Source organism: Saimiri boliviensis, chromosome 9 (assembly GCF_048565385.1).
Source record: "Saimiri boliviensis isolate mSaiBol1 chromosome 9, mSaiBol1.pri, whole genome shotgun sequence".
Lineage (NCBI taxonomy): Eukaryota > Metazoa > Chordata > Mammalia > Primates > Cebidae > Saimiri > Saimiri boliviensis.
Genome location: NC_133457.1, coordinates 35,699,289 through 35,719,754, shown reverse-complemented (window position 1 = coordinate 35,719,754; position 20,466 = coordinate 35,699,289). Strand labels below are relative to the sequence as shown.

The following is a 20,466-nucleotide window of genomic DNA, read 5'->3' as shown; positions in this document are numbered from 1 at the left end:
GTTACCCAGGCTGGAGTGCAATGGCGCGATCTCGGCTTATCAAAACCTCTGCCTCCTGGGTTCAGGCAATTCTCCTGCCTCAGCCTCCTGAGTAGCTGGGATTACAGGCAGGTGCCACCATGCCCAGCTAATTTTTTGTATTTTTAGTAGAGACGGGGTTTCTCCATGTTGACCAGGATGGTCTCGATCTCTTGACCTGGTGATCCACCCGCCTCGGCCTCCCAAAGTGCTGGGATTACAGGCGTGAGCCACCGCGCCCGGCGATTATTTAAATCTTATATTATTGGTTGCCACATTTAATTTAATGGAAAAAACACAATAGAGCAAATAAACTATGATTTCTAAGTGAATCTTCTTGGCTTATGAAATTAATTTTGTTATTTATTGAATACTCGTAGTATTCAAGTACTCAAGTATTATTCCAGATAATGTGTAGACATTCCATTTAGGGAACTGAAAGTCTAGAAGAAGAGTTAAACTTTGAGTAGCAGTAGTGTGCTAAAGTTGGCTTGAGAGAGCATATTGTTAAATTTGCAGAAAGCTTACAAGCTAGTTGATATCACAATGGTAGCTAGAAATTACCATGATGAGAGTTGGTACACCATGGAATGCAGCACCTGCTACAAATCAGGGCTTCCTTCCACCACACCACCAAAGAGCCAGTTGGTAAACATACATAACACAACACTGAATTAGAGTGAGGCCCAAGTACTGTGATCAACTCAGAGTTGCAATCAAGAGATTTTGGCTCCTAGCTACCATAGACCAGGCGTCCCCAAACTTTTTACACAGGGGGCCAGTTCACTGTCCCTCAGACCGTTGGAGGGCCGCCACATACTGTGCTCCTCTCACTGACCACCAATGAAAGAGGTGCCCCTTCCTGAAGTGCGGCGGGGGGCCGGATAAATGGCTTCAGGGGGCCGCATGCGGCCCGCGGGCCGTAGTTTGGGGATGCCTGGTCTAGGTGAAAATAGAGAATATGGGCCAGGCATGGTGGCTCATGCCTGTAATCCTAGCACTTTGGGAGGCCAAGGAGGGTGGATCACCTGATGTTAGGAGTTCGAGACCAGCCTGACCAACATGGTGAAGCCCTATCTCTACTAAAAATACAAAAATTAGCTGGATGTGGTGGCGCATGCCTGTAATTCCAGCTACTTGGGAAGCTGAGGCAGGAGATCACTTGGACTTCGGAGACAGACTTTGCAGTGAGCTGAGATTGGCCACTGCAGCCTTGAACTCTGAGCCTCAAGTGATCCTCCCGCCTCAGCCTCCCTTGTTGCTGGGATTACAGATGTGAGCCTTTGCTCCTAGCTCTCACACTGATTTTTGAGAGGTATACACAACCAAGTGGTTATTATATTTATGACCAAGGACTATGTCAACCCAACAGGAATATTAGGTGGCTGAAATACTAAATTTGAACCTCCTAGAATCCTTTTTATGCCTGGTTGCTACCAAAAGGGTGGATCAACCCTATTGGCCCGGGATTGCTGTGGGAGGGAGAAAAGATGCACCATGTCCAGGAATGGTCATGGCAGTAACCCACATTTTCAAAATAAGTCTTTATAATCCCTGCCCCTTTTATTCTGATTACTATTCAGGAAGCAGCTGAGGTAGCATGAGTCCTTTCTGGGGACAGGTGCATTGCGTGACCAAACAGTCAGGAGCTGGTGAGAGAGGTGGACAGTTTTTGAGAAGGCCATTCCAATGCTCAATGATACCACATGACAATGGCTGGCAGGGTGTAAGAAAGGTTCATTGAATATCTTGACTAACAGCTCATTGCTGAGTAGCTTTTGTGCTATAGGATGCAACCCATTGTCTATAGGGTGACTGAAAATATTCCAGAAAGTAACACATGTGATGCACATTAACTTAACTTTATGGGTCCTACTGTTGGGATTAGAGCTTTATGTGGACTGGAATGGCAGTTCTGTAACTTGAATAAGTGTCACTATTGGTGTGGCACCACCAAGAGTTCTGAGCGGGAGGAGTCAAAGGTTCACTATAGTCAGTCTGTCAGAAGCATGAGGGAGTTCCCTATGTGTGATGTGTCCTCTCTCACCATGAGACAAATGAGTCAACTTCTGGCAGTCCCAAGTTTGGCATGCAGTGGTGGCTTCTGCATTAGAAACATGGAGTCCTTTATCTTGTGCCCTATGTGTAATGGGGGTGTGTTGCCACGTAGGTACAGGCAGCAATGTTGGCAATCTGGATGTTCAGGCTTGATCAGCAGCTTGATTCCAGTCATTCCCATGGTTATGGTGAGTACCTACATGATCTACCCAAAGAGTTCAATCAGTAGCCATCATTTTTGTCTGTAGTTTGCAGACCCTTAAAGGGGTGTCTTTAATCTGCTTGTCTATAGTTTTCCAGGTGGCAAACCAAACAGGTAGGCCACAGACAACTGCCCAAGAGTCAGTAAAAATATATCAAGGGGAATATGGACTAGAGACATGAGAATAGCCTTTAGTTTAGCTCAGTGACGACCTCTAGGTTTCAGCTCAGCCAGATAACTAGTAAACCAGGCCCAGGCATTTTGAGGAGGTTCTATGAATTGAGAGTGCTCTTGAACCAGTGGCTTTGCTTCAGGTGACAGAGTGGTGAATACGTTTTTTTTTTTTTTTTTTTTTTTTTCCTACAGGATCACCACTCAGCTGAGTGTGGTGGCTTACATCTACAATTCTAGCATTTTGGGAGACTGAGGCAGAAGGATAGTTTGAGGCCAGGAGTTTGAAACCAACCTGGGTAACATAGTGAGACCCCCATCGCTGCAAATAAACAAAAACAATTAGCCAGGAGTGGTAGTGCCAGCTACTCAGTAGGCTGAGACAGGAGGATCACCTGAGCCCAGGAGTTTGAGGCTGCAGTGAACTATGATCACACCACTGCGCTCCAGCCTGGGCAAGAGAGTGACAGCCTATTTCAGCAGCAGCAGCAGCAGCAGCAGCAGCAGCAGCAGCAGCAGCAGCAGCAGCAGCAGCAGCAGCAATAATAACAACAAAAATACTGCTACCCTTTTACACATAAAGCTGAGATGTTACTGGGGTTGGGCTGGCTGCATTCTTGAATATGTCATTTCTGTTTGACATCTGGGGCTTGTTTGCTCCTTTTTCACTTTGTTAGTCATTGAGTCCAAGTTGGCCCACTCAAAATGATTATCGGCTGGAGAGTCACAAAGCCTTCATGGGTCTAGTGTTCAGTTTCCAGAAGAGCTCAGTGACAGGCTAATGGAGGTCTACCTGGTAACTATGTTAGGGAGGCAGTGAGTCCTAAACTTCAAGGTGCACCTTCAAGTGAAGGTTGCTTTTCTTTTCCAGAGGCTCTAATTGGCAAAACCACCAGTCATAGACTTGTAACTCAAAGGAGTCATTAGGGCTGTGGGGTCCCAAAGATACTAACAATTGTCTATACGTGGCTCTTCTTGATCAGGGTAATCCCCCCTGTCACATATGAACATTCACTATATAGACATGGAAAGCATCAATACCAATTAAACCTTCAGCCTTGGAAACCATAGCAATAATACATTGTTATCTTTCATTCTTCTCTGCCAACTCTGCTGCCAAAACCCCATTAACTGAATATGGCCATCCTTCCCTACCACCCTCTCCCAGGACTATGATGATGACTTTGGCACCTGTATCCAAACCACAGAAATGTGAGAATCTCACCCCACTGAACAGATGCATCCCTCTTAAAGACCTGGAGCCCTTGGTCCTACTTCTTTTTTTTTTTTTTTTTAAATAATTTATTTATTTTACTTTAGGTGCATACTGTATCTGGCATTTCTCCCCATGTTATCCCTCCCCACCCCCCATTGTCTCTCCCCTACCCACCCCCCAACTCTCCCCTGTGTATGATGCTCCTCTCCCTGAGTTCACCTGGTCTCGTTGTTCAACACCCACATATGAGTGAGAACATACGGTGCTCATCTTTCTTCCTAAAGCATTTGAGATCAGGGCTTTGGGGCGGGAGGGATTAAGGGTGCAGCGGGAGAGAATGGCTTTGCACCAGTAAGAAATATTTATTTTGAGTTTTGATCGGCATGGTGGTGGCATTCTAGCTCCCTGAAACAAACCACCAATGTTTTCAGTGCACACAAAGCCCTGCAAATTAGGCATTAAGTTATCATTGACAGCATCTGTTTTAGTTTTGGGGATCTCTTGATTCAACAGCCACATCTCACATTGCTTTTCAGTTAGGCATGATTGTGGGTTTGCATTTCTGGTTGTAGTAGAGGCTTTATAAAGGAGTCTACTTTAATCCAGGGGATTTGCAGCACTGTTGTCAAGATCATATATTTTAAGTTCTCATTCTGTTTGAATACAAAAGTTAGGTGGGAAGTTTTCCAGGGCTGTTGGTCTGACTGCAAGAATTTATAATTCATTGAGTCAGTTTCTCATTCTCTAGGGGATTGCTTTCATCAGCATTGTAAATCTAGTCCTGGGCAGTAAGAGCTTAAATAGCATGCAGTGACTCATTTATGGTTTCTCTTGGGAGTTATTTCTTCTCAGGGAAGTCTCTCCAAGGGGGCTAAAGCTCCCTTGTAGAAGTCAGGATTCACTGCAGAAACTAACAAGAAAACTGGGGCCTTTGCCATTATCTCTGAATGCATTTAAGGTTAGCTTGATAGACTGCAGGAGGAGCTGAGTGGTAAGATGTCCCAGCTGTTGCCATTCTTCCTTAACAAGCATGGTGTGCTCTGCCCCTTCATTTCCCACGTAAATCAGCCAGTTTCTGCTCAGAGGCCTTATACACGTCCCTCTGTTCTAACTCAGTGTAGGTACTTCTGCCTTTAACTGCTGTCTGAAAGGAGGTGAGACTTTTTCCCTCCGTGCTTCCATGCTTCTCCTGCTACTTACCAGGATGAATCTTAGTGTTTCTTGTTACGATGGGGCTGACCATCAGATTGGTAGCATTTCCCTTTTGCCCATCGGAGTGTTATCAAAACTAGACAACTATCTTTGAATCTACCTCTGTGAACTTGTCCTGCAATTATCTCCCCAGTTTCTCCTCCATAACAATGAAGTGAAGGGCCATTTATAGCCTTGTTAAAACACAGAAGGTGTTAAAAACTTTGTAAGGATGAAAAATTATAGAGAGCTGTCAAAAATACATACCCATTGGTCACATGAAATGTCAAGCCCATATCATGGTAATATTGCTCTATCATGGTGTAAATAGCATATTTGATTCCTCTTCTGCGAAAATTGAGACCAATTTGAATTTATGTGATGAAGCTATTTCTTTTTCCTTAAACTAAATAATGTTGCCTACTCTGCTCTTGAATATAACTCCCATTTTATGTTCTTTTGCTTCCTGTATAACAGAAGGGAGATGGGGTGATAGATAAAGCGGAGCTGCAGGAAGCTTGTGACCAGGCCAACCTGAGTTTAGATGAGAAGCTCCTGGATCAGCTGTTTGACTACTGTGATGTGGATAATGATGGCCTCATTAACTATCTGGAATTTGCAAATTTTCTTAACTGGAAAGACAAAATGCTTCTTAAAGAATATGAAGAGAGGGTCATTATTAAAGGTATTTAATTTTTTAGGGTTTCCTGAATTCTTTAAAAAAATATTTAAAATTTATTATTATATTTAATGGAGACAAGATCTCACTATGTTGCCCAGGCTGGTCTCAAACTCCTGGGTTCAAGGGATTCTCTTGCTTTGGCCTCCCAAAGTGCTGTTATTATTGGTATGAGCCAGCATACTTAGCCATTTGCTGAATTCTTAAATAGACTTCTGTATTTTTATATGAGCTCAGCTATACTCAACTTCAATATTATATGAAAAATAAAAATATGCATATGTACATGTTTGCTTGTTTATGTATAGAATATCTGTGCAAGTGTAAGAAAAAAATCAGTAACATTTATTATTTCCAGGAAGAGGCAGTTGAATGGCTGAGGGACAGGGTGGCAATGAGACTCATTTTTTCATCTATTTTTTTTGTATCTTTTGAGTTTGAACCATGTATTATTCAAAAAAGTTAAAAGCACAAAACCTATAGCGAAGCTCAAAATATGAAAGACAGTTTCTCAGAAACCTGTTTAAAAACGATTATCTAATTAGCTCCCTTTCCCAGGAAAAATAGAATTTGACATAAAGTTAGATTTTTAAAATTTTGTATAAAAAGGAAAAACAGAATAATCTTTACTTTTTATTCAAATGTTGTAACATTTATATCAAGCTTGTCCAGCCCATGGTTCCAGACAGCTTTGAATGCTGCCCAACACTAAGCTTAAAATGTTATGAGTTTTTTTGCGATTTTTTTTTTTTTAAGCTCATCAGCTATCCGTAGTGTTAGTAGATTTTATGTGTGGTCCAAGACAATTCTGCTTCTTCCAGTGAGGCCCAGGGGAGCCAAATGATTGGATACCTCTAGCCTACATTTTATCTTTCTGTATCATTACATTTATAGATGTAAACATTTATATATATACACAGCATATGTGTGTATATGTATATATCTTAAGCATATTTAAAATAACACTGAACATACTATTAAAGACTTTCTGAAATTTAACTTTTAAATTTCTTTTCCTCCTCCTCCTCCTCCTCCTCCTCTTCCTCCTCCTTCTTCCTCTTCTTCTTCTTTCTTCCTTCTTCCTTCTTTATTCTTCTTTCTTCTTCTCCTGGGGCAGGGTCTTCCTCTGTTGCCCGGGCTGGAGTGCAGTGGTGTCATCTTGGCTCAAGGCAACCTCTGCCTCCCAGGCTTAAGTGATTCTTATGCCTCAGCCTCTAGAGTAGTTGGGATTATGGCAGGCACGTGCCACCATGCCTGGCTAATTTTTAATATTTTTAGCAGAGATAGGGTTTCACCATGTTGTCTAGGCTGATCTCTAACTCCTGGTCTCAAGTGATCCTCCTGTCTTGGCCTTCCAAAGTGCTAGGATGACAGGCATGAGCCACCATGCCTAGCCAGCTTTCACATTTCTAAGGAATGAAGAAATGCTTTTTTGGTTTCTATGAACTACAATTCAGTTCCCTCATGCTGATATGTTATGATTTACTAAACAATTTCTTCACTCTGTGAAATTTAGTTTGTTTCTAGATATTTTAAAAGTAATATGCACAATGCTATAATGATCATCTCTCAAAAAGCTTTTTATTTCTCATTTCTTATGAATGTTGCTATTGTCCCAGAATTAACTCTATTTTCATTTTGCTTTTCTAAATCATTTTTGTGATTTGCAATTTTATCAGCTAGGTCTGTGAGGTTTTACTTCAATCTTACTACCATTGAGTGTTATTTCAGACAAACAGTCTTGCATTCTTGTACTTTAGTTGGTTTATAATAATACCTCATTTGTTTTAATTTTTTTGAGACAGTGTCTCACTCTGGTTTGCCCAGGCTAGAATGCAGTGGTGCAATCATATCTCACTGCAGCCTTGAACTCTTGGGCTCAAGAGATTCTCCTGCCTCAGCCTCTGGAGTGGCTGTGTTGTCCAGGCTGGTTGTGAACTTCTGGCTTGAGGAATCCTCTTTCCCTAGCCTCCCAATATGCCGGGATTACAGGCAGGAGCCACTGCACCCAGCCGACCCTAATTTTTCTATCTTAATTATTAGAGGTGTAACTTTTAAAAAAGATGGTTTACATTTTTATTTCCTCTTGGAATGTCTCTCTTCTAAAAACTGGAGCTACTACTATTTTCACTTTTATTCTTGGGACATGCCTTTCTGTTAGGTCAAAACCAAATTTTGGTCTCTCCTGATGCTGTGAGCCCTTATGGGTTAGCCTTTCTATTCTGTCCACTAGGAAAATATCAGAATCTTCTCTACCTAATGAAGCTTTTCATAGAAAACAGCTCTACTCCAACTGTTTCATAAACAGGGGGTGACAGAGCTTCCTCCTTGGCACAACTCATGAAGTAATGGCAGAAAGCAAAAGCTTATTTCAGACCAAAGAGTTCTTCGATTTGTTTCTGGTTTCTGGATCCTGATTTCTTCAGCCATTTTCAATGGAGTCCTTGAGGATTTTTCATCTTCTATGATTTTAGGGTAGGAACTGTTAAGTTTGTGGTCAGTAGGTCTAGAAGGGTCCTAGGAATGTTCTGCCAACATTTTCCTGAGATCAAATTCTATCTTACTGTTGACTTTTGGAGAAAAGGTGGTAAGTAATCTTTCAATTTTTTGAGAAATTCTTTTTTAACCTTTGTCCAGATTTCTACTTTTGATGAGGTGGAGGATTAGAGGATCTGGAACGGTGGGCCTGAGCAGATTTGTGGCAGCAATTGGCAGGAACTGAGTGTGGGGGAAGGTGTGAAGGGGGAGAGGAGTGCATTCTTTAGAGAGGCAAGTCTTTTCTAGTTTGCCACAGTTTCCATCTTTTTCTAATACCAGCAGGCCACTTGCCTTTGCAACCCTTGCTTGGGCTCCCCGGGAACCTTTAGAATTCCTCTAAAGATGGAAACACCACAGTGCTCTCTAGCGGTACCTATGGAGTAACCAGATCTTTGAAAAACATCGCAGGAATTTATTAATAAAATTCAGGATTGACTCAGTAAAGCAAATCTGCAAAAGAGGACAGAGTCTTACAACTACAGTTCTACCTCAGGGTTTTCTTTTGTACACTGACTTGTGAGGAGGAGTTAGTTATAGAAACAGTTCTGGAACTCACAGTGAGTTCTTATCCTCTCCCTCAATGTTGTAATGCACGCTCCTCACCCAGTCAAGTAGGTGTGGAATTTTCAACTACAAGCATGTCTTGTCTTTTCTCCCTAGGGCATAGTGCTAGGAAAAACTTTGTAGTTCAAGTTAAATATTAAAATACACTATTTAAAAAAAATGAATGGATTCTATGTTTACATTTGCTGTCTCATATTTCAAAGCTTTATTCTAGAATGAAGTTAGTGGAGTGGCAGAAGAAAACATTAGGCCATGTTCAGATTTCCTGGTGTGTGACATTGGCCTGAACTTACTTTTCCACAGTTGGGTGCTGGGCCAGTGGAGGGGTCATGCCAGCTGTTTCCATTAGTAAGAAGAGACTAGATGGGAAAACTTATCCTGTTGCAGAGCACCAAGTACTAAGTAGTAATGCATTCCTCCATTTTTTCTTTCCCTTTTTTTCTTAAAGGTAGAAAACCAGATTGTGTAAACCCTACTGAGGCTTATGTTGAAGAATCTGAACCAACTCTCCTCGTAAAGCCAGAAGATATTGTCTTAAAAGAACCAGGGAGCACAGAAAAGACTCTCCGGACACTTCTGAGACCAAGTGATAAAGTTTCTAACGACTATAAGACAACTTCTTCTGAGATCAATGCAGTTGTAGGAGCCATTCCTTCTACTTGTATGTCACTTATTTGTCAAGCATTGACAAACGTGGAAGCAAACTGTCCTCTCTCTGTCCTTGCATTGTCCCCTGCGTTTCTGCATTGGACGAAGTCCCTCAAAGCCTTGTACCTTGCATTTAATTCTGTATTCTAACCACCAGGGGAGGAGAGGCCCACATATAAATGTTGATTGAACTGAATTGCCAATGATGACCAAAGTAAAATAATTCTTGACAGATTAATGAAATGGAATCCATTATAGATCAGAACATTGAATGTTATACATTGCAGTAATTCAGGCTCCATCAAGTACTAATATTAGAAGATTTTAAAACCATATGATTCTTAGTTCCATACATATCTGCCTCCAAATATTTAAAGAGCTTTTACAAAACATTTCTCTGCATATTCATTCCTCATGTGTTAGCTTGCTGGGGCTGCTGTATCAAAGTACCACAAACTGATGTCTTAACAGAATATTATTGTCTCACAGTTTTGGAGGCTTGAAGTGCAAGGTGTCAGTAGGATTGGTTCCTCTGGTGGGTTGTAAAGGAGAATCTATCCATTCCTCTCCTCTAGTTTCTGGTGATTTGCTAGCAGTCTTTGACACTATTTGGCTTCTTCAGCATCACCCTGATCTCTGCCTTCATCTTCACATGGTGTTCTCCCTATTTTCATATCTGTGTCCAAATGTCTCTGTCTTATAAGGACTCTAGCCATATTAGGTTAGGGGCCCGCCATACTCTGGTAGGACCTCATCTTAATTAATTACACCTGAAATGACCTTATTTCCAAATAGGGTCACACTCTCTGGTAGTGGAGGTTAGGACTTCATCATATAAATTTTGGAAGGAGACAGTTCAACCCATAACACCCCTATGTCAACATGAAGCATGATGAATACTGGTTATTTAGAAAGACTATTTTATGTTGATTAAGATTATATCCTTGGACTAAGGACATCATTAAAGATTTACATGTTTTCAACTGGATTTTATAGACATGCTATACATTCCAGAGTAATGAAATCTTGCTACTCTCTTTAGACTGTGTTGTCCAATAGAAATATAATTGAAGTCATCTATGCATTTACAAATCTTTTAGCATTAAAGAAAATCAGGCTGGGCATAGCAGCTCATGCCTGTAATCCCAGAACCTTGGGAGGCCAAGGTGGGATGATCACTTGAGACGAGGACTTCAAGACCAGCCTGGGCAACATAGTGAGACCCTGTCTCTACAAAAAATACAAAAATTAGGTGGGCATAATGGCAAACTCCTGTAGTCTCAGCAACTTGGGAGGCTGAGGTGGGAGGATCACTTGAGTCCAGGATTTCAATGCTGCAGTGAGCTGTGATCATTGCCACTGAATTCTAGCCTGGGTGACAGAGTGAGACCCTGTCTCAAAAAAAAAAAAAAAAAAAAAAAGAAAAGCTATGTTAAAAAAAAGAAACAGGTGAAATTAATTTTAATACTATATATGTTCAAAATATAATTTCAATAACTAATCAATTAACAATTATTAAATATTTTGCTTTTTAGTACTAAAATGTTTGAATTTTACATTTGGATTACACCAAAATTCTTCCTAGCCACATTTTAAGTGCACAGTATGCACCTGTGACTGCTGGCTACTGTGTTACACAGCTTTGTTTTAGAATGTCTGTTTTCCTTCCTCAATGACCTAGGTTACCCCATTTCTGGTGTTCCAACCATTCGATCTGACATTGCTGCTCCCCGAATTCGTCGCATCAGTGACAGAACTAATTATGGTGAACAGGGTAATGCTTATTCACTACTCTATCCTACCATCTTCGCCCAGAAAGGAGTGTTTGAAAGAGACTTCTTCAAGACCAGATCAAAAGAAGAGGTACAGCATATAAGCATATAAAAATGGAAATGTTTTTATCTATTCAACAACTACTATTTTAGACTTTTCAAAATTTGGCTTTTATATTTACAAAAGTTTACAGGATCCCCAAGCACAGGATTCTTGATGAATAATGCTCAACTTGGTTGTGACATTCAGTACAATTCTTTTTTTTTTTTTGAGACGAAGTTTCGCTCGTTACCCAGGCTGGAGTGCAATGGCGTGATCTCGGCTCACCGCAACCTCCGCCTCCTGGGTTCAGGCAATTCTCCTGCCTCAGCCTCCTGAGTAGCTCGGATTACAGGCACATGCCACCACGCCCAGCTAATTTTTTGTATTTTTAGTAGAGACGGGGTTTCACCATGTTGACCAGGATGGTCTCGATCTCTTGACCTCGTGATCTACCTGCCTCAGCCTCCCAAAGTGCTGGGATTACAGGCGTGAGCCACCATGCCCGGCTCAGTACAATTCTTGAGGTAGAATTTACGCTGTGACAGGAAGAGTAAATTCATATCATACATCCAATATGGCCCATGTAAAGAAAAATAATTTTCTAAAACATGTAATACTATTCTTAGTTGAGAAAAGGAACAGGATCAATCCCTTTCTTATGTAAGATCCTGATGGTCTTGAGCCTCTAGAACTAAGAGTGGTCATGAGAATGGTCACTCTGCTACCCTTCTTGTCCGCTGGTATCATATGTCTCAGTTTATCTGTGATGAGCATTGATTTAAAATATTCTGTCTTGTTGTCACATCACAGGTAAGGTCATAAATCTGTTTTATTTATTTATTTTTGACCTAGAAAATGTGGTGCTCACATCCAAGATCATCTTCTTCCTAGATGAGTAATAAAGCCAGCTAGGTCAGAATAACCACTAGGGTGCCGCTGGCCAGACATTGATAGCTGTGCTTAGTTAGACCAGCCTGTCTAGATCTGTGCTTATGGAAAGCAGGTGTAATTCAGAACTTTCATAGCTGGAGCTGGAAATGATATAGGAAAAGACATACGATGCCTTCTCAAACTTCAGATGAAGGGTTAATGGCCTGGAAACTTATTAAATACTAACTGAATCAGTGGCAGGTGCATTCCAGCAATTCTTTCAGAGGGAGGCAGGGCAGAGAGGAAGGGGAGACAGATGCTGATGCCTGCTTAGTGTCCCCAAAGGAGGAACCCAGTATCCTTCCTGCGGGTCAAAGAAGAAACACCTCCAGGTTGTGTTTTCACTTCTCTCAATCACTGTGAAAGGCCTTTGAAATAGAACTTCAGGGTTTCCAAAAGAAACAGAAATCTCCTGCTTGTTTCATAATGCCTAAAAATTCTTTTAACTAGGAAGTCATCCTTTATCCCACAATTCTAGACAAAAAGTAAGAAGTCAAAGACTTGCATGAAATAACAATGTTAACTTGAGGATGGATAGATTTCAGTAGACGTGTTAGCTAGTCAGCATGCTACTGATAGAATGCCAAGCCAGTGGAGCAAAGCCTCTCGAGGAGTGGGAAAGGAAGCAGGGCAGAAGGTCTGGGATGCTCAAGACTGACTGAAACCCATTCCTAAGTTCACTCTGCAGGGGCCTTCTTTAACTCCCAGTGAGTCGGGAAAATAGCAGCTATGCATAGGGATATTGTGCTTTTGCTTTATAGCTGCAGTTGCTAGCAGCTCTGCTCTTCTGAATTTCAGAATTTGATTTGTATTTGAATACTATTTAATTTGTATTTAATTGCACTAATTTCCCACAAGGGTACATCATTTCTAGAGAATCTTTTAATAGTTGAGATTCTGTTTAATAAATGTATTCAGCAACTATTTTATTTCTTTGGCTTTCCTATTCACTGTCTAACCTTTTCATTTACTTTTTTTTTCCTGAATGCTTCATAGTAAATGATTCCTCCTCCTCCTCCTCCTCCTCCTCCTCCTCCTCCTTTCTTCTTCTTCTTCTTCTTTTTTAAATAAAGATGGGGTTTCACCATGTTGATCAGGCTGGTCTTGAACTCCTGACCTCAGGTGATCTGCCTGCCTTGGCCTCCAATTTGGTCTTTTTAAAAAATTTTCTTTTCACATATTTTATTCCCACTACTCATTCTATCCTTTCTTCCCATTACTAGTTCTTACTTTCCTTTCTTATATTTTCCTTGAGACATAAGAAGCATGTTTTATTAGCTGGGCATGGTGGCGCGTGCCTGTAATCCCAGCTACTCGGAAGGCTGAGGCAGGAGAATTGCCTGAACCCAGGAGGCGGAGGTTGCGGTGAGCCGAGATCGCGCCATTGTACTCCAGCCTGGGTAACAAGAGTGAAACTCCGTCTCAAAAAAAAAAAAAAAAGAAGCATGTTTTCCCCCACCTTCATCTGTTTTAATAATTATCATTGTAGAGATATTAGGTTGCTGATTGTCAGTGTGGTCGGCTTTTAATGTGCGCACTTAATCATGGGTGTACTGTCTGCCATTTGCATACATAGTTAAAGTTCCAACAGACCAGTTAGATACATTTTATAAATGTTCATGTTTTATAAAAACTTGGCCATGCCCGGTGGCTCAGGCTGAGGTGGGTGGATCACTTGAGGTCAGGAGTTCAAGACCAGCCTGGCCAGCATGGTGAAACTTCGTCTCTACTAAAAATACAAAAAAAAAAAAAAAAAAAAAAAAAATTGGCCAGGTGTTATAGTGTGTACCTGTAATCCCAGCTATTGGGAGGCTGAGGCAGGAGAATTGCTTGAAGGCAGGAGGCGGAGGCTGCAGTGAGCCAAGCTTGTCCCACTGCACTCCAGCCTGGGCAACAGAGTGAGACTCTGTCTCAAAAAGAAAGAAAGAGAGAAAGACAGAAAGAGAGAAAGAGAGGGAGGGAGGGAGAGAGGAAGGGAGGAAGGGAAGAAGGAAGGGAGGGAACCTAATGTTCAAGTGGCTTAGGTGACATAAACGAGACCAAAGTGACAATAAGTGACTGAAATTGAACTCAAACCTAGAAAGTCTTCTATCCTTATTTTTTTCACTCCTTTTACTTGAATTTTGCTACCTCACCTTAAAAAAATGAAACATTTAAAGTTGAAAGTAATTTTATATATTGGCTAGTATATTTGAACACCCTCATATTCATAACAAAATTATTTCTGAGCTGATAGTATTAGAATTTTGATATTTTCTCATTTTATTTACACACACACACACACACACAAGCACATATGCACACACAAATACATACACACACATACTTTTTTGGAATAAGTATCCATAGTCATAGATGTTAAAAGGTATTTTTCATTACAAATTTTAAAACATATAAATCATGGTCTATTTTAATTGCCTTTTTCCAGATTGCAGAGATATTGTGTAACATTGGTGTCAAGCTCTCTGGTGAAGAATTTGAAAATGTATGGAATCTTGCATCAAAAAAGCATCACAGAGGAGAAGCTTGTGTTGAGAACATCAGAAATGTTCTAGATGAGCTACAGCATGCAGACCGGATTAAATGTAAAACACCCATGGGATATTTTTGGAGTTCATTCATTGAAACAAAAGATTATTAACTCTGTGTTTATCTAAAATGCTCAGTCCATTCTTGTTTTAGATATTATATTAGAGATTCATCAATCACAGTGGTAAGATTCATGTGCCTGTATGTGTTACTAATAAATTAGATTTTGGATTTTGAAATTTGCTGTTTTCCATAAAGCACGCACAAGCTTGACAAGTGCTTGAAGAGTTAACATTCAGCCTCAGCAAAGTCATAGTTCAGAATGATAATGGAAATTTGGTAGGCCCAAGAATTCCATTCAGTTTAGTTGGTCATCTGAATTCAAAGTGTGATCTGTGACGCCAAGTTGAATTTTCTTTGTTGGTTAAGCCATCTTGAACTGCAATTTCTGTCACAGGTGATCAAAATGTAGTAACACACCAGGAGTAAGGGGATTCATGTTTATGTAGTGGACTGGAAGCTGGGCTAGAAAAGCTGGATCTTGTGTATGGAACTACAGGTGAAAAGTTTTAAGGAGTAAAATAAAAAAAAAGAGAACCTGACTTCCTTACATTTCCTTTTTCTTTTCTTTTCTTTTTTTTTTTTGAGACGGAGTTTCGCTCTTGTTACCCAGGCTGGAGTGCAATGGCGCGATCTCGGCCCACCACAACCTCTGCCTCCTGGGTTCAGGCAATTCTCCTGCCTTAGCCTCCTGAGTAGCTGGGATTACAGGCACGCACCACCATGCCCAGCTAATTTTTTGTATTTTTAGTAGAGACGGGGTTTCACCATGTTGACCAGGATGGTCTCGATCTCTTGACCTCGTGATCCACCCGCCTCGGCAAAGTGCTGGGATTACAGGCTTGAGCCACCGCGCCCGGCCCCATTTCCTTTTTCATTGAAAAGTTACTTGTCTTTTAAAAATGAATTTTTTAAAGGAACAAATGAAAAATATAGCTAGTGAAGCTCTTTCCATATATTAAAAACCACAAGTTTAAAGCTTTAAAGACAGCAAAAACAAGACAAACAAAACATTATAAAGTTTGGGAAATAAGCAATCTCTTTCAAATGATCTCTAAACTCATGCTGTCTTAACACATTGGCTTAAGTCATCAAACTATGGTCAAAGACGGCCTTAAGGGAGGAGATAAGCCATCTTTCAGGATGGTCCTGACTGGCCTTCCTAAATCTACTCTAAAAGTACCAATTGAGGTTCCTTTGTGTATCCTCCTCCTATCACTGGTGGGTTCTTCATATTTTGTCCCTTGTAGGCTATAAAAGGGTCAGAACTGTACATTTTCAACTTCAAGGAAACTCCATTTACAAATAAAAAAGTTATCTTTTAATTTTATCTCTCATTCCAACTTATTCCCAGTCATGTTGTCCAACATAGCGTATAAGGAATTCTACAATGAGAATAAATAATAGCATTGAGATGGGTAATAAAACGCCAACATAAAGATGCTGCAAATTTGAATCAACTTTCTAGTGTCAAATTCACAGGAATAAATAATAGCCAAATGTTAAATTTCCTTGCCAGTTAAAATCTGGAGATAAAAGGAATTGGAGACTGAAATCAAATCTTCTAGTGTCCAGTGAATTAGAATCCAAGGAAATTACCTCTCTTTTTTTTCTGCTTCTGCCTAGTTTCAGCCAAGGTGTTTGGAAGACCTGGGGAGAGGTGTGGTTCCTTTAAGCAGCTGTGTCTTGAGCTGCTTCTCACTGGGAAGACCATAGTTCCATCCTGGCTCTTAAAGTCATAGTCACTTAAGCCTCTGATGAGCTTCAATTTTAGAAAGTCAAAGATGTAACAAGACATAAGAGATTTCACAGCTCCCACCAAATTTAGGAAATAAGCCAATTCTTAGCTCTGAGAGCAGTTATCTAGAGCAATTTTCTTAGTGAAAATTGTGTTTCTACAACCCAGTATCTGTATGTCACTGAAGCCATAGGAGAAATTCCATGGTATCTGGGTGAAGGAGGGAGATGGAGAAAATCTTGATTTCAGGATGCCCATATGGGTGTGCATTAGCTAGAATTCGTGACCTATGGACTTAAACTAATTTGGGATAAATGAAGTTAATCTTGATACTATGCATTTGTAACTTTGGGCCTAAAAATCTGCTTTATGTATACTGTCTTCTCTTTTTGGAGCATGACATTTGAAACATTATTTCCTTCTTGCAATTTAGAAATTTGGACAGGAGCCCAGTCATTCCTTTTTTTTTGAGATGGAGTCTCACTCTTGTCACTTGGGCTGAGTGCAGTGGCATGATCTTGGCTCACTGCACCCTCCGCCTCTCAGGTTCAAGCAATTCTCGTGCCTCAGCCTCCTGAGGAGCTGGGGTTACAGGCGCACGCCACCACAATGGGCTAAATTTTTTGTACTTTTAATAGATATAGGGCTTCACCATGTTGGTGAGGCTGGTCTTGAACTCCCGACCTTAGGTTATCCAGCTGCCTTGGCCTCCCAAAGTGCTGGGATTAGACGCCTGGCTGGTCATTACTTCTTATTATGAAGTATCTGTCTTCCCTATGCAGCCTAGTCTATCCTTTTCATTATCCTTTGAGTTGCTAGGGACTGAATGGATGCAGGTGCTATGTAGCAGCCTATTCTCAATATTCTCTTCAAGTGCACCCCTTCAATCCTGTGCATAGGTGCTGCTTCCATTGCTTTTGTTTCAGAATTCCCTAGGATTCAGAAACCTACCTCCTGTTAAGGCTTATTCTATGAGTTAAACCATCTAGAATCAAAGTGGCACATGTGATGGTGGTGATCCTTGAGGCACATGAATTTAAGTTTAGCTGATTGAGGGGTTTGCTCCCTGCCCTGAATGCGGGATGGCTTTGGGGCAAGAGACCTAGTGCTGCCTACCTTGGCAAACCCTGTTTAAAAGTTTGAGCCTTTTAATAAAAATGAGGATATCTGAACTGACATCATTTAAAAGCTTTACCTCTCTGTCTAGAAGATATGGATACATAGAAATACTCACTTCTCTAGAATTAGATTTTTGCCTCAGCTGCTTTGTACTGGGTCATGTCAATCTGCCATTAGCTCAGGTCACCTTCACTGCCATCCACAAAGTATACCTAGTTCTCTAGCTGAAATTTACAGTTAAGTTGCAGCAGGCAGCTCCCGGAAGTCTCCTCGGCCTGTTACAGGCCTGCTGGATGGCATTGGCTGCCAGATATCTGCCTGAGAACTTCACCAGAGCCCTCTTGGGTCTTTATGAAGGTTGTCTTTCCTAATGTCTGAGCAGTTGGGTAGCTTTCCAGTTTAACTTTCGTTAAGACCAGTATCTCTGCTGTTTGCTTGATATTATTTACATGCACCGTAATGTCATAGAAGAAACAGCCTTTAACTTATGAACCTAGCTACTGTAACCCACGGTCAACTTTGACCAGGGCTCAGCAAAAAGCCAGTGGTCTGACCGTGAAACCAGATGCATTGCATCACATAGACTACTGAAAAAAAGTTGTGTGGCTGAACATGGTGCGAAGGATGTTGGAAGGTGCATGATGCTAGCAACTTTTTTTTTTCACGTAGATTATAAACATCTTGTCATTTACATTTCTTACCTTTCGCTACATTAATAAAGTGTAAAGAACTGTAATTTCAATCAAGTTTCATGCTTCCGTGATTTCTAACTCATCATTTAGTTTTTTTCTATTTGCTATGATATCCCCTTCCCAAACTGTATTACATCAGATATGTAATGCTGATTTCTTGATTCCCATTTGCAAAAATCATAGTTCCTAGCATGATGCAGTCTTTCAGCCCTCACACTTTAGTCAAACTGCAAAGTGCTTAGTAATTATGGATCACCAATCAGACCCCTCCTGAGAAGCAAACTGAGAGCATTAGATGTGAATGATAAATTTGTTATTCACTGCACTTATGACCTTATAAAGACATCTAACGTTACAAAGCTGTGGCTTTTATATTTATAAAATGGAGATAATGGCTACCTTTTCAATGGTAGTTTATTTCATGGTTATGGAGATAATGGATATATAAGCACCTAGCACCGGTTTAGCTTGGTAAATGTTAATAAGGGCACCTAGTTCAGGTGTTTCTCCATCTATTTATATAATCATGATATTGACCTCTTCTTGGTTTTTCTCGTCTCCATGATTCTTCTTTTTCTTTCTTTTTTTTTTTTTTGAGACAGAGTCTCACTCTGTCACCCAGGCTGGAGTGCAGCCTGATCTCAGCTCACTGCAACCTCCACCTCCTGGATTCAAGCGATTCTCATCCTCAGCTTCCCAAGTAGCTAGTAGCTGGAACTACAGGCGCAAGTCACCGTGCCCAGCTAATTTTTTGTATTTTTAATAGAGACAGGGTTTTGTCGTGTTAACCAGGATGGTCTCGATCTCCTGACCTCGTGATCTGCCCGCCTTATCCTCCCAAAATGCTGGGATCATGAACCACCTCGCTTGGCGGATTCTTATTTTTCTTAACTGGTTGTTCTTTGTTGATTTTGGTAGATTTGACAATTCCCATTGGCTTATTGCTATGATGGCATTTCTATCACTTGTTTTAGGCTTTAGCACAGCCTATTTTTTTTTTTTTTTAAAGCATACACACAATCTGCTGGGCTTTTAATTTTGATTGCGTTGAATCTAAAGATCAATTTGGGGAAGCTGACTTTGTTTGTTTACAATGTTTTGACTTCCAAACACTAAATATGGTACATGCACACATTTACTTAGCTTTTCTTTATTGCTTTTCAGTTTTTCATGTTGAGATATTGTACCTCTTGCATTAGATTCATTCCTAGGTATGTTTTTGATGTGATAAATTTAAAACTTGTGTGCCAATTTTCAAACAGGATTATTGAAGTATCATCTACACACAGTAAAAAGCACTCATTTTAGTGTGCAATTCTATGAATGTTGACAAACGCATACAGTTTGTGTGACCACCATCACAAACAGAATGTAAAACTGTTCCATCACTCTTTAAAATTCTCTGTGCCCTTTTGTAGTATCTCTTCTTCTGCATAACCACTGATCTATTTTCAGTTCCTATTGTTTTGCCTTAGAAAGACTCATATAAATGGGACTATGGAGTGGGTAGCCTTTTGAGACTGGCTTCTTTCACTTAGTACATGTTTTTGAGATCCATCATGTTACTGTATTAGTAGTATATTTTTTATTGCTGAATAATATTCCACTGCATAGATAGACTATAATTTGTTCATCTACTTTAAAGACATTTGGGTTGTTTCCAGTTTTGGAGAATTCTGAATAAAGCAGCTATAAACTATCATGTATATGTTTTATATGACCATAACTTTTTATTTCTCTTGAAAAAATACATATTGAGTAGTATTGTTGAGCTACATGTTAACTTGATAAGAAATTAAAAGACTGTTTTCCAAAATGGCTGCATCATTTTGCATTTTCACCAGCAATTCATGAGTATTCCAGTAAATCCTTGCTAGCATGTGGTATTGTCACATATTGTCAATTTAAAAAATATTTTAAGCCATTCTAATAGGTATGCAATAATAGTACATAGTGGTTTTAATGTGCATTTCTGTAATGACTAATGATGTTGAATGACTTTTCATAAGCTTATTGGCCATGCATCTGTCTTCTTTGGTAAAGATTCTATCTTTTTTGCCAATTTAAAAAATTGGCTTGTTTATTTTCCTATTACTGAGTTTTGAGAGCTATTTCTATATTCTGGATATAAGTCATTTATCAGATATGTGTTTTGCAGATATTTTCTCCTGTCGTTAGCTTGGATTTTTATTTTCTTGAGTGTCTTTCAAAGAATAGAAGTTTTAAATTCTGATGAAGCCCAATTTTTCCATTATTTTCATTAATGGATCATGCTTTCGGTGTATTCTGTGTGAAAGA

General features: G+C 40.2%; 1 protein-coding gene across 11 annotated transcripts in view; it reads left to right on the top strand.

The window, feature by feature from the left end:
• The window catches only part of EFHB (EF-hand domain family member B), a 56,163-nt gene extending 41,365 nt beyond the window's left edge, over nucleotides 1-14,798 (top strand). For all 11 annotated transcript variants that reach the window (XM_010335637.2, XM_039480224.2, XM_039480225.2 and 8 more), the window contains 4 exons: nucleotides 5,334-5,541; nucleotides 9,086-9,298; nucleotides 10,967-11,148; nucleotides 14,459-14,798. In XM_010335637.2, the coding sequence (XP_010333939.2) occupies nucleotides 5,334-5,541; nucleotides 9,086-9,298; nucleotides 10,967-11,148; nucleotides 14,459-14,671 (816 nt within the window). In that variant the 3' untranslated portion in view covers nucleotides 14,672-14,798. The remainder of the gene's footprint in view (nucleotides 1-5,333; nucleotides 5,542-9,085; nucleotides 9,299-10,966; nucleotides 11,149-14,458) is intronic.
• The last annotated feature ends 5,668 nt before the right edge of the window (nucleotides 14,799-20,466 follow it).